The 23,252-nt window shown below is 38.7% G+C and overlaps 3 protein-coding genes across 3 annotated transcripts in view; 2 read left to right on the top strand and 1 right to left on the bottom strand.

Annotated features, from left to right (window-relative positions):
- The window catches only part of LOC127987945 (NACHT, LRR and PYD domains-containing protein 12-like), a 50,489-nt gene extending 46,984 nt beyond the window's left edge, over nt 1–3,505 (bottom strand). Inside the window, 2 exon segments of the mRNA XM_052590403.1 lie at nt 2,607–2,786; nt 3,348–3,505. Of these exon segments, the coding sequence (XP_052446363.1) occupies nt 2,607–2,665 (59 nt within the window). The 5' untranslated portion in view covers nt 2,666–2,786; nt 3,348–3,505.
- A 7,733-nt stretch (nt 3,506–11,238) lies between these two features.
- Nucleotides 11,239–12,532, top strand: atpv0e2 (ATPase H+ transporting V0 subunit e2). Its single transcript, XM_052591206.1, has 4 exons — nt 11,239–11,440; nt 11,585–11,632; nt 11,877–11,976; nt 12,057–12,532. The coding sequence occupies exons 1-3, from the start codon at nt 11,337–11,339 to the stop codon at nt 11,968–11,970; spliced, it is 246 nt and encodes an 81-aa protein (XP_052447166.1). The 5' UTR covers nt 11,239–11,336; the 3' UTR covers nt 11,971–11,976; nt 12,057–12,532.
- Nucleotides 12,533–13,402: 870 nt separating this feature from the next.
- hoga1 (4-hydroxy-2-oxoglutarate aldolase 1) lies at nt 13,403–18,773 on the top strand. Its single transcript, XM_052591205.1, has 8 exons — nt 13,403–13,807; nt 14,018–14,235; nt 14,674–14,802; nt 14,883–15,010; nt 15,167–15,301; nt 15,811–15,907; nt 18,049–18,182; nt 18,495–18,773. The coding sequence occupies exons 2-8, from the start codon at nt 14,031–14,033 to the stop codon at nt 18,642–18,644; spliced, it is 978 nt and encodes a 325-aa protein (XP_052447165.1). The 5' UTR covers nt 13,403–13,807; nt 14,018–14,030; the 3' UTR covers nt 18,645–18,773.
- Nucleotides 18,774–23,252: the final 4,479 nt, after the last annotated feature.

Genomic DNA, 23,252 nt, shown 5'->3' with positions numbered 1-23,252 from the left:
TGAAAAGAGGTGTTTTTTACACTAACATTGAGAAATTTTAAACAAACTATGTTACATACTTTTCATTAAGACCCTAAAGAATCATATCAACTTGTGGAAAATGGTTATTATTTGACCCCTTTAATAAGATTATTTTTCCTAAATGTGGGACCATTCTCATTTCACTCTCCATATGGAATCTGAAAGATTGCTATTGCTATCCAAAAATGAACCGAAATGAAAACATTTAGCTTTTAATCAGTATATATATATACATACATCAGAGGCCGTAAAGGCTACTTCCAAGGTTCCTCCAGTAAAACAAGTCCAGCCCCCTAGAAGGACCACCAACAAGATCCCTATCCCACCCACCCTATTAGCTAGTCCTTTTGGATCCCATAAGCCAGAACCTCCCTGGTCCACCTCAAACTATCCCCCAGGATTATTTTCCTCCCTCCCAGTCCCACCCCTTAGGTTTCCTGGCTACCCTGGAGTTCCAAGTTTTGTTCCCAACCCGCCCACCCAGTTGGTACCTCCCTGTACTGTTTTGCCCAGTGTGGACGCCTGGGGGCATCCATTAGGGGGAGGGTACTGTCAGGATCCTGCCCTGACAGCCCTGTCCATCTTGTCTCTGTTCCATGTTTCTTTGTTTATTTTGTGTCTAAGCACATAGTTCTGTCTTTGTTCGTGTCTGCCAAGTGCTCCCCTTGTCCCACCTCCTTGTTACCCCTGGTCACGCCCACTTGTTTAGCCCTTGTCTGCTTGATTGTTTTCACCTGATCCTCATGTGTACTGTCCTATATATTGGGGTTTCTTTCCTTGTGTCTCTGCTGGTTCGTTTTTGGTGTTTACCTGTTTCTTGGGCCAGAATTTATCCTTTTGATCTTGCTCAAGTTGTTTTTGATCTCTTGTCTAGTTAATCAGTATCTTCGGTTCTTTTTTGCCTTTTTAGTTCTATCTAGTTCTTGTTTTTTGATTGTGTACATCCTAATCTAGTTTTTGTTATTATCTTTTGATTTAGGGTTTCATTTACTCAGTTTGAGAGTGCAGTTCCTTTTTCGATCTTGGCTTTTTGTTTTTAAGCTCTTATTTATTTGGATAGTTTTGTTTATTTTGCCTTTTTGTTCACTCTTTGTTTTCAATTGTCTGTGTCATTGAGTCTAGTCTTGTTTTTGTGTATTGTCCTGTCTTGCCCCCACTCAGATTTCCTGGCCACTGAACCCCACTGCCTGGAAGCAGCTCACCTCTCTGACGTGTCAAGTCTCTGGTCTTGTGAGTCTCTACCTGGTGACTAGACTGGTGACATTTGAGTTTTACTTGAAGCTACAGGTTTCCTTTGTCTACCTGGCCCTTCCTCTGGAGCTGCCTACTCTGTGCTTGGGCCTGTGGTCATCTTAGACTGTCTCAGTGGTCATCCCTCCTGCCCGTATTGTTGTCTGCCCTGCCCATCTGTTTGAACTGTTACACTGCAAATTCCCCCAGCTGTTCCAGTCTACGTTTTGTTAATAAAATATCCCTGTCTGCTCATTCTGCATTTGGGTCCCATTTCTTGCAGATCCCTGACAAATAATGCAGCATGCAAAAAGAGTCTTTCTTTTAATGTGTAGCCTGTAGACATAGAGTATCCAATGTCTTAATGGGTTTTAAGGATGTTACAGTGAAATATTATAATGTTATTGTTGTTTTACTTTGTCCTTTCATCTCTGTTTACAAACCAACATTTTACAACTACAGTCAGTTTGCAATCCATCCCTTTGCACCACCTGGTGACAGTTTCATATAAATGATTTTAACTCACGACTGACTTGCAGGTAACACCACGACCCTGCGGCAGCAGTAAACATGGCGGTATTACCCATTCTGGTTATCCACCTACTGTATGTGTATTATGCTTATTTGTATATTTGTAATCTGTTGGGATTATTGTGTACTGTTGAAAAAAAAAATACAGTATTTCTTTTCCAATAAATGTTTTTGCTTATTGGCTTAATAATGTACAATATTAAGTTTGCTAAAATGCTATAGTTGACCAAAGATTTTTTAATCTGTTATTAATCTATCATAGATGTCATAATAATTTTGTTTAATTTATTGAAACACCAGCATATAGTAGATAAAGCTTTAATAAAAAATAAAAAAAATCATGTTAAATCAACATGTGGTACAGTGACAGAAGTAGCACAAAAAATATTTAAAAATCATGTTAATTTGACAAACATAAGTTAAGTAACATATAGAGATAAATTATGTTGAGAGAACATAACAAATGTGCAACCGATGTATATATTTATGTTAATCCAACTGATTTTTCTTTTTCAGTGAGGAGTTTGTTGTGACTTGAGAGTTAAAAGATTAAAGCAATACACACAAAGATACAGACAGACACAGAAACATCCAGCAGCAACAGGGACACCTGGTGAATGTCTATAACACACCACACCTGCAGTATATGACACTCATAATATCTCATCTGCGCTCAACAGAAGAGTCTTCCTCTCTGCAGAGATCTGAAAGATTATTTTTCCTCACAGACACATCCATGAGTTAAGGTAAATCGGACTCACACCCCTGAATCTGACTATTAATGAACATCTTATTGTATTATGCATTCATTTTGGAGTTCTCACCTCTTGAATGTCTTTATCTGTGTTTCGCATTCTTCAGAGGGAATCATTCTGGAGGCCATGGTTTCATCTAAAAGCAGCTCCAGATGTTGATCCAGCTCCAGATGTTGAGTCAGTTATGAATCATCTCCGCAATTCATTTTCTCAAATCCACCTCTGTCACAACAGTCAGTCCACAACAATCTGCACACATGAAAAACTATTTTATCCTAACATTTACACAGAATAAAATTCACAAACTGCATAAATTCTGACAAGCACGGAGTTAAAATGAAAGTAAAAGTGGATTCTGATTATTTACAAGCTCTGTGTTTTCTCTCCTAATATCATAAGCTAATTCTTTTAAATATCTGATACGGTTTATTGATTTACTTCACATTAAACCAGTCTGGATTGAGTTTGGCAATCAAAGATGATTGTAAAATCGTGATACTCACTATGTTTTTTGCTCTTCGGGTAGTTTACTTCCTCATGTGACAAAAGAGATCCTGCTGTAATAGTTTAACTTTCATGTGTCACTTGACCAAGAGGAGTTAGAGTTTTAATATTTAATTTCATTTTTTATTATTTAAAGTTAGAACCCTGAATGTATTTTCCTCACAGGTGTACTATGAGTGCGGTTTAACTGAATATATAAAGGCATCTTTGTAAAATAGCAAACTCATGGCTCTGTCAACTTCCTCATCACTTCTTCCCTTACAGAATACGAGTGGGACATATTAACGGTGTCAAAAATGCACTTACGCAGTAATCATGGATTTCCCAGATTCACACTTGGCCAAGTTCAGTGTAAGAGAGGCGTCGGTCAACCGCTGGCACACAATCCCCAGACTGGACATGTGACTATCCCAGTCCTCAGAGTAAACGACCACATCATTAAGATTGACGCCACAGTTTGTTACTTCCCCCTATACAAGTTGCATCAGGCGTTGGAAAGTGGCCGGAGCATTTTTCACCCCAAAGGGCATTACAGTATACTTCATAAACGCATCTTGCATAACAAAAGCTGAGATTTCTGAAGCTCGCTGGGTCAAAGGCACCTGCCAATATCCTTTTAGTAAATCTAACTTTGTAATACTTTTAGCTAGGCCAACTCTATCAATCAAGTAGTCCATGCGAAGCAGTGGAAAATAATCAGACACAGTAACTGCATTCACCTTTCTAAAATCAGTACAGAAATGAAGGGTTCCATCGGACTTGGGCGTTAGCAGACAAGTGGAGCTCCACGGACTAGAACTAGTATTTGCTATGCAGTGTTCTACCAGATAGCCAACTTCTCTCTGCATCACTTCTTAAGCATGCTGCTTAATAGGTCTGGCGTCACCCACGTCAATATCATGCTCCAGCACCGTGGTGTGGGATGGCACATTACCTAAAATGGAAGGGTGAGCACGAAGTAAATCAATCACATCCTGTCGCTGAAATTTGTGTAAGACAATTGTTTAACTAAAGTAGCCATAAATTCAGAGTTAGCCAACCTGCCACCAGGGGAGCAGGGTTTCATATTTTTTTTAAGGATCCCTGGGCACCGCCTTTTTATGTGGAGCCATAAAGTCAAGAGAGAAGCCCATAGAGAGTCCACATAATTCAACAACGTCTGTAAGATTCGGTGGGTGATTCAGATTTCTCTTGGCACAGCGATTAGAAGACTTACAGGTTGCTCATGTGACACTTACTTCAACAAGCTCAGATTGAGTCTGCGCAGTACACTCGACCCCAAGGAAGTGCGTGCTTCTATTGATTTCACTGGTCTCCGTTGAATCCTATGGGGTCGCTGTGTCCATTTCTTTTACGGTCTATGCCTGCCACACATATGGTCTTCACATGGTGTTGCTAGATCAGGCTCAGACCAGTCACTAACGAGAGCTGTAACTCCCACCACTGCCACCGTTGGAGGCTGAACTAGTTACACCGGATCTCCATCTCTAGAATGAAAATGCTTCAGCATATTTAAATGACATAAGCGTGTTTTTGTCTACAATCGGGTGTACGGATGATATAATCAGTCTCTGAAAACAACTTCTCCACATCATATGGCCCTGAAAGATTTAGAAGTGAGGGCAGACCCAGGGACCGGCAGCAAGACCAATACCTTGTCACCAGTGTTGCCACAGTTTCTTTGAAAAAGTAACTTAGTTACTATACAGATTACTTGATTTAAAAAGTAACTTAGTTACTTTACAGATTACTTGATTTTAAAAGTAACTAATTACTTTACAAGTTACTTTATTAGTTACAATCAGCAGCTGCTGACAACATAAAAATGACAACCAGTTTTGCCAACACTCACTTTATTGGAAGTGTATTTTTAACAGTAACATCCACAATCTATCTCCTGACAAAGTTAAACTTAAAAACTATTTCCTGAAAAAAATACGTTTTTACAAAAAATAAAGGCAGTCTTTCTTGATTTAACATTAATACTTGTTTTAATAAAAAATATTAGATTTCTCTCCATCACTGAATACTCCTCCATGTAAGAATAAAAAAGCTGTTCTGTGAGGCAGCGCGGCATTGACAGTGGTAGGGATCTTGTTTATTATGGCATGAAATGAAGGCGAGTCAACCATATTTAATGGCATTTCCTCCACAACAAACTGCCCGACTAACTTCTTCGACTCTCCCCCACTTACTGGTTTTGCGCCGAAGTCCAGCTTTTGTGTGTGACTTGCTCTATAAATTTGACTGTGCAGTGCTGCGAATCCAAATGATTTTTCAAATTCGATGTAGTGTTTTTGTACCTATATAACACATTGTCGCTGCCAGCACAGAGTGTACAACGGACCTTAATGTTGTCGTTTAGCTGACACAAACTCAAAATAGTGACTGTATCTCCATCTAGAAAATGCGCACCTCTCGCCTCCCTCCATTGTTTACGTTTGTGTCGCAGCGTGGCACGTACACATGACATGAACTTCATGCATGCTGAAAACGTGACTTGTCGCATAAGTGACTTCACTCCCCGAGATGCAAGAAGAAATAAATATATATTTTTATTAAGGAAAATGACAAAAAAAAAAAAAACGCACAGTGACTTGGTTAAGTAACTTTAATCTGATTACTGGTTTGGAAATAGTAATGCGTTAGATTACTCGTTACTGAAAAAAAGTGTTCAGATTAGAATAACGCGTTACCGGCATCACTGCTTGTCACCGGCATTGAACTGCCATTCAACTGCTTTTTTGTCAAACCGCCTCTTCATATGGGTGTGTGGAGGAATGTGTCTCCCTTGCCAGCTCAACAGCACGATGTACGGTTCTTTCGGACGGTTCAATTCAATAAACCAGTTGAAAAAAACGATGCAACCGGTTGTTGACTCGAGAATGAGAATCAGAACCGAAAGAAGAACCGGTTAAATCGAAAGATTCGTTCGCAAATCGGACATCATTACTGTGCATGCTGCCACGCTCTGACAACCACTAAAAACAAGACAGTGTCAGCGGTAATGGCGTTCTCGAACTGGAAGTACCGGTACTACTTCTCGTTAATTGAAGTTAAAAGGCAAGAATGTTTCTGTAACATGCACACTATGCCCAGGAAAAAATATTTTATCCACATCTGCCTCAAGCAACTCAATTCTTATGAACCACCTCACATCAACACATGCTATGTTACTGTACTGAATATTTAAGAGTTGGATAGTGTTCGGTTTATTGTGCAGTAACTTATAATAAATAATATTATAATAATATACAGTTACAGAGATTTGCACTAATGGCCAGGTTTCCCTTTGTTTCTTTTTACCCAAGTTTAAAAAAAATTTGTCTTAATTTTGCACTTGAATTTTATTTTCAATATTTGTGTTTTTATTTCTATGCATATCATATGGCAGGCTAGCCTGGTAATTCCAGACTCTGCTACTTCACTTTGCTTCGTAGACAGAGTCTGGAATGGCATAATAGAGAAGTGTTTTCTCTCTTGCTAGGGGGCGCTTGTCTGAAGTTTAAAATCATTGGTTACCCGTAAGCCAATCAGATACGTTTAGTTATGACGTATTTTATGCGCCTGTACAGCCGCATGGAAGCACAGACATCATGCTTCGAACTCAAATCTATGATTGAACTTCCACTGTAAACCTGTTGTAAACACATGATGATGCGAGCGAAATACCGGAGTGAACATGGCTGTAAACGACTTTTGCAGATTATGCGAAATTAATCTACGCATCTACGTCACGGCTCTCAGCCCGCCCTCTGTTCGTTGATTGGCCCGGCTGTTTTCAGACCGGTGGCAAACAGAAAGCTCTGACGCTGTATCACACTGAGTACAGTAGCGAAATGAAATTGAGCGGAAGTAGGAAGTCTGACGTAGTCAGGCTAATGGCAGGCTGCAATCTATTGAATTCAAATAAATACAGCATTTTCTAAAATACTTAGTGTTTTTATTTTTTAATCAGTTAATTTAAACATCTTATATATTAAAGATGTTAAAGGATGTAATAGCGTTATAGAACATAAAAATAACGTCACCGTTACTTTGCTGAGTGACTAATTGCTTTTACAATGTGGTAACGGAGCTACTAACTCAGTTACATTTTGGGAGAAGTAATTTATAACTGTAAATAATTACTTTTTTAAAGTAGGATGACCAACACTGTTAGTTTTAGGAGACACATTATACACCATCTTTTCTCTCAACATCTTTAACGGACCACGTACCTTATGGCCAAACCAAAGCTCAGCTGGACTAAAACCTAAAGACTCTTGCTTTGCATCACGAATAGCAAAAAGTACAAAAGGGACCCCTTCATCACCAGTGAGTTTAGGTAAGTTGGTGCCGTGCCAGTGGTCGTCTTGTAGGCAAGCATCAGTACCTTGAATTTGATGCGAGCAGCTACTGGTAGCCAGTGTAACCTGATGAGGAGGGGAGTAACATGAGCTTTTTTTGGCTCATTGAAGACAACCCTCGCTGCTGCATTCTGGATCATTTGCAGAGGCTTGACAGTACATGCAGGAAGGCCCGCCAGGAGAGCATTACAATAGTCCAGTCTGGAGAGAACAAGAGCTTGGACAAGAAGTTGGGTTGCTTGCTCTGACAGGAAGGGTCTAATCTTCCTAATGTTGTATAAGGCAAACCTGCAGGACCGGGTCGTTGTAGCAATGTGGTCAGTGAAGCTTAACTGATGATCCATCACAACTCCTAGGTTTCTGGCTGTCCTTGAAGGAGTTATGGTTGACGAGCCCAGCTGTATAGAGAAGTTGTGATGAATCAATGGGTTAGCTGGAATCACCAGTAGTTCAGTTTTTGTAAGGTTAAGCTGAAGGTGATGGTCATTCATCCAGCTAGAAATGTCACTCAGACAGGCTGAAATGCGAGCAGCTACCGTCGGGTCATCAGGCTGGAATGAGAAGTAGAGTTGGGTGTCATCAGCATAGCAGTGATAAGAAAAGCCATGCTTCTGAATGACAGATCCTAAAGATGTCATGTAGATGGAGAAGAGAAGTGGTCCAAGTACTGAGCCCTGAGGAACCCCAGTAGCAAGGTGGTGTGACTTTGAAACATCACCCCTCCAAGACACACTGAAGGATCTGTCAGAGAGGTAGGACTTAACCCACAGGAGAGCAGTTCCAGAGATCCCCATCTTTCTGAGGGTGGACAGGAGAATCTGGTAATTAATGGTGTCAAAAGCAGCAGACAGGTCCAGTAAGATGAGTACCGAGGATTTTGAAGCTGCTCTTGCTAGTCGCAGGGCTTCAGTAACTGAGAGCAGAGCAGTCTCAGTTGAGTGGCCACTTTTGAAGCCAGATTGGTTGCTGTCCAGGAGGTTGTTCTGTCCAAGGAACATAGAAAGCTGGTTGAACACAGCCCGCTCAAGTGTCTTTGCAATGAATGGAAGAAGGGATACCGGTCTGTAGTTTTCAAGAAGCGCTGGATTTAGAGATGGTTTCTTGAGCAGTGGGCTTACCCGAGCCTGCTTGAATGCTAAGGGAAATGTTCCAGATTGAAGAGAGGAGTTGATAATGTGAGTAAGTGAAGGTATGACTGAAGAAGAGATCGCTTGAAGGAGGTGAGTGGGGATAGGATCAAGTGGACAAGTAGTAGGATGATTGGACAGCCCCCCCCTCAACACCACCCCCTTTGGTTGTTTTTGATTTGGACCTGGCTGCGGACCCTTCCAAGCTCTACACTCGGCAATTAGATGTCCCGCCTTACGACAAAAAAAAAAGAAAAAACTCTCTCTGTCTTTTGAATGGAAGCTCCACTGGGACAACTGTCGAGGGGCTTATGAACCAGCGGTTAAGTTTTTTGAAAACCTACTCGTGAAGGAGTATCACGCTTAATGAAGGTGGCCTTATGCAGAAGTGCAAACTCGTCTGCAAATATGGCATCCTGCTGTAGGGAAACAATCGTTTGTTCACCCAGATATACAGCAGTACGTTCTGGCAAACAGTTCTTAAAATCCTCAAGCAAGATCAGCTCACGTACAGAGGCCACATCATCTGCTTTACATGACATACACAATCTATCAAAGAGGATTCCCTTTTCACGAGCAAAATCTGTAAATGTTTGATTGGGAGCTTTCCGTAGGCCAGTATGCTTCCGGCACTAACTCACAAGCTCTCATAATAGCACTCTTAACCCGCTCATAATTCAACCCGTCCTCCATAGACAGTGCTGCACACGCTTCCTGGGCCTTACCCATTAATTTACACTGAAGTAAAATGGCCCACAACTCCTTAGGCCAATGTAAAGCTCCAGCAACACGTTCAAATGCCCCAAAATAATCTTTCACTTCAGCCTCACGAAAAATAGGCAACAGAGAAATATATTTACTCACATCATACCCACTGGCAGACTGTGAGGACACAGAAGTATTGGGTCGAGCAGCGTCAGTATATATCTGGAATCCCAGTCGTCTCATTTTAAGTGTTGTATCTGCTTCCATTTTCTTTATTTCCAGCTCCCGGGCGGAGTTGAATATCTCTCTCCCTTCTCGATCTGTAACAAACTTTTAACCAATCATCCTGCTTAGAGCCAGGAGATGACTCACCTGAGGATGGCACAAATTTGGGCATTGTTACGGGCTTCTCTGTCTGTCCCCCTATTGACCAGCAGGAGTCCTATTACCAAGTTGTTTACAAAAATTTTTTGAGAGTGCAGTGAGACACAAGAGAAGTCCCACAGTGAAACTACTGTGCAGGTTAATAATGCAATTATTAATCTGGAATATACTGTCATTTCACACTAACATTTTTAACGGTGTATGTAATTTTAGAAAACAGAAGGAAAAAAAATACTGTATAAACATGCAATAATGTTTCTTTATAAAAAATGTGAATTGCTGTAATTTGTCATCAATGTTATAATACTTAAAATAACAGCTGAGCAGTTAATTTAGAGATTTAACATTGATCGTATCAACTGCAACAGAAGAAATGGCGGTAAATTAAAAGGTTACTCCACACCAAAATGAAAATGTTGTATTAATCACTTATCACCATGTCGTTCCAAACCCGTTAAAGCTTTGTTTGTCTTCGGAACACAATTTAAGATATTAAACCTAACCCTAACCCTAAGATATTAAATTGCATGTCCAGCAATTAATCTCTGGTGAAACTGACTGTAGGGATATATCTAAAGACATGACAAACTAGCAAAAACATAAAAACAACTGCGGACGATGCCACGGAGGCTGCCATGAGCGGTGTATACAAGATGAGATATATACTGTATATACTACTCAGATATTTTCATGACCATTCAGTAGGGTCATCCGGTGTCAGATCGTAAACAAACAAACCAAAAAGTATTATAAGGCTGTAAAAGCTTTGGACTGGTCGCATGTGAATTAGGCCTAGCACACTGTTATACTGTTAAAGATTTCTTAATCTGGAAAGCATTTTCTGTGTACATACCTGACAGATGTCAGTTTTACATACATTCTAAATCATAAACATCTTAAAGACATCTAATAGACGTCTATTTGACAAATGTCATGTCAATAAAATTTATTTTGTATGATCCCTCTAATTCTGGTAAAACTATTAACATTTTGCAGGTTCTGGAAGGTGTATGTTAACTTTTGAATTCAACTGTATGTAATGAGGAGCAGGAACATTTCCTAAAGTAATTAGCACAACTTCTGCATTTTTGTAATTTTATATAAATATATGTTATGTTATTTTGGGGGAAATTAACGGTTTGATGAATTGCCCAGTAGATGGCTGCTGTGCTCTACACATCTGCTCTATAGACCAGATGATCGCATACAGAGTGCCCAAAACCAATTACATGTTCAACTCATAATAAAATAACGTTAAAATAAATATATAATAAAGGAAAGATAAATTAGTTAAATGAACAAAACAGGATAAATACACTTAAAAAGATATTAGCCCTAATAATGCTCTTAACAGGTGTTTTTTATTTTTTATTTTTATCAGCTTTCTGGAATCACAAAATGAATCAGTAAATCGGTTTAAAACATACTGCTTTAACATAATGACAGCAGAATTGATAGTGGATGTATATTATCAACATCCAAGTCAAAACACAGACTTATATAGTGGCTGCAGTTTAAAATATAATAGACGGATGATGGCGTCAATGTAACGGGGATTGGCTCGGTTTGAGTGACAACTCCATTCAACCAATAGAATAGGGACTCAGAACAGCAACGGTCCAATCAGGAGCAGGTGGGCGGAGCGAAGGATTCGTGACAGATCGTACTGTACTGAACTGGACGCTGATATCTTCTGATTATATTATCTAGAATAACGCACAAGTGTCGCGATGGTGTCGCACTCGCTGACTTTACCGATGATCTGTTTCACCACGCTGTGGGGTCTGGTCGGGATTGTGGCCCCGTTTCTGGTACCGAAAGGACCAAACCGAGGGTGAGGACTGATGCTGGATTAAAGGCCGTTCATCCATCTTTAATCGCATTCCTTGTGCACCACAGCCTCCCTCGTTTAAATGTTATTGCAATGTTATTCCGTATTGCATTAGCGTTGATTTATGATTTAACTGTTTAATTACAGGGTGATCATAACCAGTTTGGTGCTGACCGCCGTTTGCTGCTATCTATTGTGAGTATAATTAAACATTTTGAGTAAATACTGCCACTTATGTTGAAAAACACTCTATTTTGTTATTAATGTTTTGGGTAACTGGTATAAAAAATAAACCATGCATGCTAATACAGGCATTCACCTTTACAAATTCGCTGTTTACAATGTTTACAGTGCATTTTTGCTATTATTAGGTGCTATAAACTACTTAAATGTATGTAGTATACATTAATATTCTCTACTGTATTCACGTCCATCACAGCTGGTTAATAGCGATACTGGCTCAAGTAAATCCTCTGTTTGGACCCCAGCTGAAAAACGAGACCATATGGTATCTGCGCTACTTCTGGGAGTAGATGGAGGTAAACTGGTGTTCATATCAGATATTTAATGAAAACTGGGTTTAAGCGGATACATTATGATTCATTCTCATGTCCTGCAGGTGTCGAAGATCCTCAATCTCATCAGGCTTTTTTCTTTTAAATGTCACTATTATAATCACTAATAACCACACAATAGTGAAGGATCGTGAAGAATACAGCATACTGAAGAGAAGATTTGGAAATAGGATACAGAATAGTATTGTAAAAATGTACAAAGAAATGTTCTAGTGATATTCTTGTGATCTTTGAAGAACCATAAGAACATGAGTGTGTGTGCTTTGGATAAGTTGAGTATATGAGTAAATGTTTTTGTTTTGTTTTGCATCAAGGAACAGTTTGTCTATTATAGTCTGTTTAATATTATCCCGTCCTCAGTTGCATGTGACACTGTATCCATGTTTACCTGATGAAATAATTGTTATATTTATTATTGTTTTTATTTGTACATGTGATTGATATTCTGTTGATGTTTTATGTAATCATGTGACGATTTTAAAGATGTGTCATACAAAATAAAACACGTGAATCTTCTGTATTTCTGTGCCATCTATGATGACTAGCTTTAAAACCGTCTGTATATAACCTCCTGCACTTTCACAGATACAATACAGGAGTTAGTGGGCAAAATCTGATTTATGAATTCATATCAGGCCCCAGGATTATATAAATGGGGACACATACAACCAGAAGCAAAAGTGCATGGCTAATGACAGCAAGGTGGAAAGGTTTGCAAGGGTTGACTACAAAATAATTAGTTAATAATACATCGTCAGAAAGACAACAAGCAAAAAAGGCCTTCACAACTGCTGATTCCTCTGTATTTTGTGTGTAAGGTTGATTATTTGCGATCTGTTTGGAAGAACTTAAAAACATGCAGTTGATATACAACCCCTATGGGTACTCTTAATATAAATATATTAGGGTTTATGAATTACTGAGACGATTAGTCAACAGAGCACAACTGTGCTGATCTATTTAAATAGAAATAGAAATATTTCTCCTAGTAATTAAGTGTTCATGTTCAGTTATAAGCCTGGCATGAAGGTGAACCACACCATCACATACTTTCATATGAAGCAAAAAAGTATTTTAAAATCATACAAGTAATAAGTAATATCTTAGATGGAATGGACTATAATCCCATAAACATTGCATAAACAGTAAAATAAAATTGACTTTAAGAGTTGGCGGAGCACAGCAGAGCTCCGATTCTATGATTGGTCGATATTTCTCTGTGGGATTATGGGTAGTGTAGTACTTCACCAGTAATCGCGCTGTTAAATAAAAAATTTTTAAAAACACCGCGTGGCATCTTCAACTAAACTGTGTAAAACATTCAAGAATAACCTCAAAACGTATGGTGCATCCGTCTTTACTTAAAGCTTATATACAGTCGTTCAAAATGAAAGGGATTTTTACTTCCGGGAGCACACGCTGTCAGGCGAGCTCTGTTGTTGACATATCTAAAAAATAAAAGTTATTTACAATAAACGATAGGACGTTTCAAGAAGGTTTCCAAGCAATGTCAGAACCATATTGTTAATATTTAAAGCTAAACTCGAGAGTCATGGAGTTGCATGTGGACTTTAGTCAGTGACGCTAAAAAAAAACACCTTTCTTATGCAGGAGAAAGTGAGCTGTTACCATAGACTGTTACACAAACAGGTTTCTCTTCTTCAGATACAATAGAATAACAATAAACTCTAATAACTACATTGTGTCGAGACACTAGTGGTGAAGTTTTCTGACTGAGTAAATAAGGACAGCTTCTGCGAGACCGTTTGAACATCTGCAGCAACAACAACAACAGGTATGCGAAACAAAGTTGTCTCAGATACATTTCAAACGCGTTATATCACAAAAATATCTTATTTATCAAGCCACTTCACTTGAGATTTTGCCTAAATCCTAAGTGAAGCTAATCCACAGGTTGTCAGTATTTCTAGTTGATAAGTGTGTTGATTATTAACTGCATGGAGTTCACATTTTCCTTTAACCACATCTGTTTTCTCCTCTACAGACGGATCACGAGCATGTTTGCGACACGAAGCTTCAGTCTTCTGTGCAGGAGATCAGCTGTTTCAGCATGGAGAAACACAAGTCAGAGTGCTGCGAAGAAGAGGCTGGATATAAGTGGGATTTATCCTCCCATTGCCACCCCATTCACCCAGAGTGAAGACGTGGATTACCAACGACTGGATGACAATCTCAAGAAGTACAGCAACTTACCTTTCAGAGGTGGGCTGATTCATTCTTTGACAAACACACAATACAATACATCACCCAGAGAGCACAAGCATGTCTGCAAGATGTCTGTTTCACATACATTGTAAATCATAAACATCTTAAAGACATCTAATAGATGTCTATTTGACATCTGATAGGAAACATCCTGCTGAAGAGCAAACACAAATAGACGTCTCTGTGATGTTCATGTGCAGCAGAAACCACAAAGACATGTTATGATCAATGTAAACATGTAATATGTGCTATGCATTGTCGTATAGATTTAGTGTGACCCAGCTGTATGCTGACAGATGTCCGCCAGACGATAAACCTCGTGCCGTTAAGGTTAAAGTCCACTTCTCTCCTAGTGGACGTATTGAAAATGCCATCTCGGTAGTTTTCCTCCTGCTGAGATGTGTTAGTAGGACTGTGTGTTTATTGCGTGGGCAGGTCTGGTAGTGCAGGGCTCTAATGGGGAGTATCCATACCTGACGCCGGAGGAGAGGGTCCAGGTGGTGAAGAGAGTCAAGCAGACGCTGCCTGAAGACCAGTTACTCATGGCTGGGTCTGGCTGTGAATGTACGTCTCTCTCGGGTGTTTCTTTATATATGCCAGATGACGTTTACACACTAGATCACTTTGCTTTCTTTGTCTTTTAGCCACCAGAGCCACGATCCAGATGAGCCAGCGAATGGCAGACGCCGGTGCTGACTGTTTGTTAGTGGTAACACCGTGCTTTTACCGCGGTCGAATGGATAGCAGAGCTCTAATAAACCACTACACTAAGGTGGTGTTGAGTAATTGTATTTTTGCATTTTAATTCTCTCCACTGTGTTCAAATGGGATATATGCGTACCGTAGCGCTCATTTGCATTTTACTTAGTTCAGTTGTGGTTCGCACATTGTCTTATTGAGATGCATCGTTGCGTTCTTCAATCCCAAGGTGGCAGATTCCAGTCCGGTGCCAGTTGTGTTGTACAGTGTGCCAGCAAACACGGGACTCGACCTGCCTGTGGATGCAATAATTCAACTTTCCCAGCATCCAAATATCGTCGGCCTCAAAGACAGCGGTGGAGATGTAAGAGCTGCCGTAATACATATGTAATGTAGTGATTTATATATACATATACATACATGTATACACACGCACACAGGTGCTTTTCAATAAATTAGAAGGTTGAGGAAAAGTTCATTGATTTCAGGAATTCAACTCAAATTGTGAAACTCGTGTATTAGATAAATTCAATGCACACAGACTGAAGTAGTTTAAGTCTTTGGTTCTTTTAATTGTGCTTTTCATTTGAAATGCTTTTAGACACACAAGTGAGCGGAAACAAAATAGATGTATTCCTCTTTTACAGTCACTTGAAGTATCATTAATTCCTATGGACATTGTTCATTTCTGTTAAAAAGTAACCGCTGTATTCAAAGTTAAAGGCTTTGTGCTATTATAAACTGCCTACTTCCCAAAAATAAGTGTCAAAATAATGCATTTTTTTTCCTGTTTACAGTCTCTGTTATATTTCTGTCTCTTTTTCCCCCTCCCTTTTATCATCTTAAAACACGTCAATATTTGATAACTGACAGATCAGCAGAATAGCTCTGGTTGTGCAGAAGACCAGATCGCAGGGTTTCCAGGTTCTGGCAGGATCTGCCGGTTTCCTCATGGCTGCATACGCTGTCGGTGAGATATTATATTCATGCACACCCTGCCATACAATATTTACTTACCGTTTCAAATGACTAAACAATCAGTATTACAGCTACTTTAAAAATGTACCTCACTTTTTCTTTCTCTTTTTGGGGTTTTACAGTAGGCGACAGAGTTGTGGGAGTTTTGATGTAGGTAATGTCACAATGCAAAAATATTTAAATGGCCCTATAAATAGGCCTCATTTTGACTTGAGGTTAATTATGACCTACGCTGGAGACACCGCGGTTGATTTATTCTGTGTGTCTGTACAAACCGTTTCACATTCCTCATAAAATACTGAAGGTACATTAAGAGTAATCGTCCAAACGTGACAAGTTGAACATGTCAGACAATTTGACCATAATAAAAAACAAATCATTCTAATTGTTGGCGTTCACTTTGAAGGGCAACTGATTAAAGTACACTGACAGAAATAAGAGTAGAAAGATGGTCCCTAATACAAACATGTCAGTCCTAATACAACATCCACCTCATTTTTCTCATAGCATGAATTTTGATAACTCACCGGGAGACAAAACTACAGTTAATCAGATGCCAGCTTGTGGGAGAGCGTCTAGGAAGCCTGTCGATTAATCAAGACAATCAAAGTCGCCTTAATATCTGTCAGGAAGACTGGGGGTGGCAGGTCGCCAGGCCATTATCAGGAGCAGAGGTGGTGTCTGGCTGGCTGTCAATCAAACTCTTGTTTATGTGGGAGGAGTCTGCAGCTTGTCAATCACATAGTGAATGAAAGAAAGCAGTACTGAATTTCTGAAGGTTTTTAAATGCTTAATTTGGACTATTGGTTGCATGCATATCATATTGGTGTGACAATAATGGAATTGTTCACATATAAATAAAAATTAGCTGAAAAGGTGCTTATGCTCAGGACATCCAAGATGTAGAGGAGTTAAGTTTCTTCATCAGATTTGGAGAAATGTAGCATTACATCACTTGCTCAGAAATGGATGTGAATGGGTGCCGTCAGAATGAGAGTCCAAACAGCTGATAAAAACATCACAATAATTCACAGCACTCCAGTCCACCAGTTAATGTCTTGTGAACCGAACAGCTGTGTGTTTGTGAGAAACTAATCCATCAAGACTTTTTAATTTTAAACTGATGCAAAATTCAAGTCAATAATCCATAATAGAGCTTTCTCCAGTGAAAAGGTAATCTGAATCAGAAATATGCACAGATCAGAATCAGAATCAGAAACAAGCACTTGTTTGAGAGTTTTAGTGCCATGTTGAACAATAAAAAATGATCTCTCAAAGATTAAAGTCATATTTTAACTTTATTCCTGTAGTTTTACCTTGTTTTTCTCAAAACATTCAGACTTTAATCTCATAATCTTTATTTTTTTTCTTTTGTAATGTGGCACTAAAACGCTGTCGTAATCATGGATTATGGATTTACATTTTTGGTAAAAAGTCTTAATGATGGATTTGTTTCTTACAAATATGCAGCTTTTGGCCTCAAACCATTGCTTTTAGCTGAAAAACAGTGGTCTAGTCTGAATCAGGAGCGAAATCGTTAACAAGTGAAAACAGTCCAGAACAGTTCTAAACGAACATGTGGGTGGATATTGGTGTGAGAGACAACCGGAGATTGACTTTTTCACCGGAAGAAGCCTTATCATGGATTATAGACAGTTTAACCCTTTGATGCACATCATGGGTCTAAAGTGGCCCGACTGTGTTTATATTTTCTATATCTTCGCAAGAAATTAAATTTCATCATTTAGAATTTTAGGAAATGCTCAATTAACTTGTTTTTGATCATCAGAAATTCATATTTTATTCTTTCTTTCTTTCTTTTTAAATAAAAATTATTTTTTGTGTCACTACCCCTCTAATACACAACACGGGTCCAAAATGACCCGTATGTGTTCCCTATGATATTTAGGATATGGATGAGTGTTTCTTTGCTGAATCTCTAAAATAAATCTTTATCTATTATTTATTTTATTATTATGGACCGTTTAAAGTTCAAAACGTCTTAAAGGTGGGTTTGTTTCTGACAAACATGCAGCGTTTCACTTGGATGACTTCAGGGTTAGGATGTTTTCAGCCATTTTTTCTGTGAACTTCTCCTTTAAGCCCCAGGTTGTTTCTCTGTGTTTGTTATAGGGGCCGTGGGAGGTGTGTGCGCCCTCGCAAATGTCCTGGGTCAGCAAGTGTGTGATCTAGCGCAGCTGTGTGTTTCAGGACGCTGGGACGAGGCCAGAGAGCTCCAGTATCGCCTCATCGAACCCAACACAGCAGTGAGCATCACATCACCATGGAAACAGCACACAGTTATACCACAGATACATTAACTGCTATATAGGCATGATAAACATTGGAAGCAGCCCTCCCCCCAAGAGCTGCTGAACACGAGCTGGGCTTCAAAGGCCATGAGAAAGATTTACAATATGGTGTAAATAAGCTTTGGAAAAAAGATAAACATAACTGGCTGATCCTAAAAGGTTTGATCAGAGTCTAAACGATGCCTTTGACCTTGTGTAAAAGAGAATCTATGATTGATTTCGACTATATTCATTTAATTGCATTTCCCCTCCCCCACTTTTTTATAGGTAACGCGTCAGTATGGCGTTCCCGCTCTGAAGCAAGCGATGGAGTGGTTTGGATATCACGGCGGTGTGTGCCGGTCCCCGCTGCAGCCTTTATCAAAGGCAGATTTAGAGCAGCTTCAAGTCAAATTCTCCTCCAATGGCTGGCTGTAGAAGCAGGAAGACCAACGGAATCTTAAGTGTTACAGTACTGTGTTCTAAAATAGAATGTTGAATGTTCTTTCTGTGTTGTCTTTAATTCAAGCAGCAATATTTGAATAAAAGCAAATGATACGTGTTCAATTGTGATCACAGTTATTATTTGTATCCTTTTCCAATCCGCTTTTGCTCTGTAGTGTTACGGGACACTATTAATATATATATATATATATATATATATATATTTTTTTTTTTTTTTTTTTTTTTTTTTTAATTAATACGATACTTATATTTTTTAAATGACACAGGAATTTTATTTATTACATTCTTGTTAGTAAAGCAAGTCAGTATTTTAATATTTCAGGACTTTTATATGCATGAGGGTTCAATTTCATGTGCGTCCACAAGTGGGAGCTTTACACCACCAAGAAGTGTTTGAATAGTTAGCTGAGGTGCAAACCTGTGATCTCTTTTAAAACTGATAAAAAGCATTGGTATATGAGTCATGCATCTCCAAAGAGCAGACTGTTGCAGAATGAGAAAACGAGAGGAAAAAAAACAACACTGCTACATTTTCTGACTCTTGCTGGGAGCAAAATGACAAGAAACTGTAGACAGAGAGCAGTCATTATCTTCTCTCTTTACCTCAATCTCGGTCTGTTTAGAGTGATGGCGCTCTGACATTTCAGCGTTTTCTCTCTGAAGTTCTCGTCTGACTGTCCTTGTTGCCAAACCTTCACTGAACTATTTTCTTCTTCTCACATCTCCACAAGCACTTCTACAGCACGGGTGCTCACCCGAGGCAATGCGCTGACCCCGGCTGCTAGTTACTGTGTGAGACAACCCCTTACCCTCTCAGTCATTAATGCAGTGGTTCAGAAGAGATGTTTTAAAGGTATTCATATCATTCTTCCATCCCCTTGACCCTTGTTTATCTCCTGTGCTTTCAGCCCAAACCTTTGGTGCTCCTCTACTGCGTGGAGTTGCTTGATGCCCACATGATGAACTAGTGCCCTGGGCAAACTCTCTTTTCTTCTGACATCCACTAACATTTAGACACCAATTAAACTCTACAATGTATTCATTCTCTATTGCAACAGAGTTGCCAGGTTTTCAGAACAAAATCTGCCCAATTGCTTCTTAAAACTAGTCCAATCATGTTCCAGGGGTAAATATCGCATTAGTGGGGACACTTTTCACACAGAGTTGAAAAACAAGCCACGCCAACAGTGAAAAGGTAGACCAATTCACGAGAAAAACACTTGAGCAGCGTGCCGTCATGCGCAAGTAAACACGGAGGACATGAAGTGATTATGTATTTATTTATAGTGCGATCTGCTGCAAAAGCCAAACGAAACTGCACAGGCGATATGAAAAATAAAGACAAGGATGTGACAAAAGAATGTTTTGAAACTTTTATGATACGAGCCCTTATGTTTTGCTCGTACAGTATATAATGAGTTCTGACACCTCACACTTCCTCCGACTAGCTTTTGCTTCTGACTTGTACAATCTTGTGTGAAGTGTATCCTACGAGCGCAGGAATGTGGAAGAAGTTGCATGAATTCTGACTCGACCATTCACACTTTCAGGAGCATGGCAAAACTGACCTGTATGGGATTAAGTAACAGATTTGGACGTGGCACAAATCAGAATCGAAAGGATCACATTCCATGTGGTTTGTGCTATTCACACTGTCATGACAAAAATAGATACAAGTCACATATGAGCAGGAAAAAATGGATTTGGTCCACATTTGCTTGCAGTGTGAACAAACCCATGATTTTCACACCAGACCTTCATCTTGGTGCAAACAGGTCTAAATCGTCAGACTCAAATATGTGTCCCAACGAAAACATCAGCCATATTTTGAGTAACATCTAGATACAATAGGAATATATTATGATTGGAACATTTTTACAATTCAGTGATGTCTAGTGCCCTTTTTTGATATTACAGGGAGTTATAGGAAGTCGCATATATAGTAACAAGCCACCAGGGTGGTCCATGAAAACTAAATCTGTCCTCAAGTTGGATTCACATCGCTATCATTTAAGCACGCCATACAACAACAGGAGGATGGAGGATGTAGAAGTGCCTGGACTTCAGTGTTGGTCCATCTGTCACTATTTTCCATGTTTATGGAGTTGGTTCATGGAGTATGTAAACTGCGTTTACGAGGCTTTTTGAAATCAGTGGGAACCAAGAGTTTAAACATGTCATCAATTCAGCCACTCATTCACTTATTTCACTGTTAGTTCCTGTTGTACCGGGTTAGACCCTCCTGAAGGAGCCAATTTAGTCCCACCAAAAAGTGTTCCTATACCTAAAATAATTCTTGAGGTGTGCACACGCCAAAAAGCGCACACTTCCACCAACAGCTGGAAGCTGTGGAAATGTTCCTCTGGTGCCAACTCCTGCTCTTGTTATTAATTTCAGTACACAGTATTTCTGACCAATGCCTTTTCAATAGCATTTCACAAATTGCAACTTACTTTCAGACTACTAATGGTTTTAACAACAAACTAATTGTAAGAAATGAATGCAGACACTTGGGGTATTTGAATGTTATTGTGATGGAGTGCTTTTTAAGTGAGTTTGGAGCGCGAGTCTTAAAACATAACCCTTAGAAACACTCCTTGCTCAAGGCAAAACCATGCAGCTCCGCGCTCCACTCATATTCTGATCAAATCAGCTACCGGAGAACTTGAACTCAACACAGAAGGGAAAAATAATAATATAAAATGTGTATCAATCAAGAAAACGCACCATTGTTTTAATCTATTAAAATGATATCAATAAATGCCAAAATAATACTAAAGATAAAACAGGCAATACACACGTTCGGTCCCTGAACAAAGAATATATCTCATAACTATTTGAATGCCAGATAAAGGCAGAACGGTGCTGAATATTTCAATATTTTGCCATGGCAACAGACCCTATGCTTTGGAAACAGCTATACGGTTGCAGCACTTCGCATGAAGGTGATGCAAATTATGGCGACTGCAACATCCATGTGTCAACAGAGCAGGCGAGCGGGTTAAAGTCCATTTTAAACACAACCCAAAGCAAGTTTTGTGAGGATAGGAAGATGTAAAAGAGCACCAGCCTCAGAAAACACATATGAGCATCAGGCGACTTCTTAAATAAGCTACTGCTTGTGATTCACTCGCAGAAGTATATTTATCCACACCATTCAGAGACAAAACATATCATTTAAATACCATCACTTCAAATGACTTACTATTGTATTTGCTTTTGTCTTAATCTATCATACCATTTAACAAATGTCTTAAAAGGGTTAAAAATCAATCATTTTCAAAAGGAAAAGATTCATTTAATTAAAGTAAATGTTTAACATTAAAACTGCTACAGTCCCTTTAGGAAACAAAAATAACATGTCTTTAAATTGTCTAATTGAAAAGCTGGTGTACAATGGTTAATTGTTTTGGAGTTCTACATAAGTATTATAAAGCGGTTTTATTTATTTGTTTTGTCTTTTATTTAACAGTAGCCTAACGTCAGTATTTATATATTAAACCACTGTTTAAAATAATACTGTCTAATATCTTAAGTTGATCCCTATCAGGTTTAGTTACAAGCACTGTTCAGCTTTGCTATGAGGGAAGTACTTACATCAGCAAAAGCATCTAGCATCTAGTTTCTGTTTTGTGTCATTTTTAAAGTAGCAATAATTCATGTAATATAAAATAAGTGTAATTAATCTGCACAATAGACCTTTAAAGAATAATATATATATATATGAATACTGTGTTTATTATGAATAGAGCATGTTTAATATGAGGTCATGTGTTTCTCTAAAAGATGTTCTAAATAACTTCTCAGTAGACCATTTCCAGTGCACCTGCTCTTTGAAGCTATAATAAAAACATTCTTCTACAATATTTGCAATATTTACTTACTACAGCTCAAAACCACTGTGCCTTTCTTTATAAATTGCAGACAAAAAGCCAAGGAACATTATTTCTCAGAGGTCGCTCTTTCAAGAGAAGGCAAAGGGCTCAAATACATTAAGAGTCTCTCTTTTTTTGCCACAAAATGTCAGTTCTCTTAAAGATGCTTTTATTTGTGATCATGCTGCTGGTGAGACGACAGGTCATGATGATTGTGATGTTGTTTCTTGTAGATGTACAGTAGCAAAAAAAAAAAAAAAAGCTGGATGTATATTCCTGGAATGAGTATTGTTAATAGTGTTTTTTTTTTTTTTATTTAAGATAAAATAATAATAATCAAAAGTATATGTTTTTTGGTAAAGAAAGCAGAAGATAAATTATTAAAACATTTGGTTTACACTCTCACAGCCACAGAAGAACCATTTTTGGTTCCCCAAAGAAAAATTGGAAAGAACTTTTGTGTGAGAATTATTTTTTACAATATAAAGAACCTTTTCCCACTAAAACAGAACCTTCTGTTGAATGGAAAGGTTCCATGGATGATAAAGATTCTTAATGGAACTGTTGATGACAATGAATAACTTCTATTTTTTAGAGTGTATTATTGCAAACAGATATTACAAATTGTGTCTCACACACACACACACACACACACACACACACACACACACACACACACACACACGTGTACTGTATATAATATCGT

The sequence above is a fragment of the Carassius gibelio genome, chromosome B22, assembly GCF_023724105.1.
Source record: "Carassius gibelio isolate Cgi1373 ecotype wild population from Czech Republic chromosome B22, carGib1.2-hapl.c, whole genome shotgun sequence".
Classification (NCBI taxonomy): domain Eukaryota; kingdom Metazoa; phylum Chordata; class Actinopteri; order Cypriniformes; family Cyprinidae; genus Carassius; species Carassius gibelio.
The sequence above is the reverse complement of the archived record's forward strand: the minus strand, read 5'-3'. Positions and strand labels throughout refer to the sequence as shown.

Bases quoted from the DNA above. Each gene is read 5' to 3' on its own strand.
- atpv0e2 (XM_052591206.1), top strand. From the start codon at position 11,337: ATGGTGTCGCACTCGCTGACTTTACCGATGATCTGTTTCACCACGCTG. The intron at 11,441-11,584 runs GTGAGGACTGAT...GTTTAATTACAG, and splicing joins CCGAAAGGACCAAACCGAGG to GGTGATCATAACCAGTTTGG. The intron at 11,633-11,876 runs GTGAGTATAATT...CGTCCATCACAG, and splicing joins GCCGTTTGCTGCTATCTATT to CTGGTTAATAGCGATACTGG.
- hoga1 (XM_052591205.1), top strand. From the start codon at position 14,031: ATGTTTGCGACACGAAGCTTCAGTCTTCTGTGCAGGAGATCAGCTGTT. The intron at 15,908-18,048 runs GTGAGATATTAT...TGTTTGTTATAG, and splicing joins CATGGCTGCATACGCTGTCG to GGGCCGTGGGAGGTGTGTGC. The intron at 18,183-18,494 runs GTGAGCATCACA...ACTTTTTTATAG, and splicing joins TCATCGAACCCAACACAGCA to GTAACGCGTCAGTATGGCGT.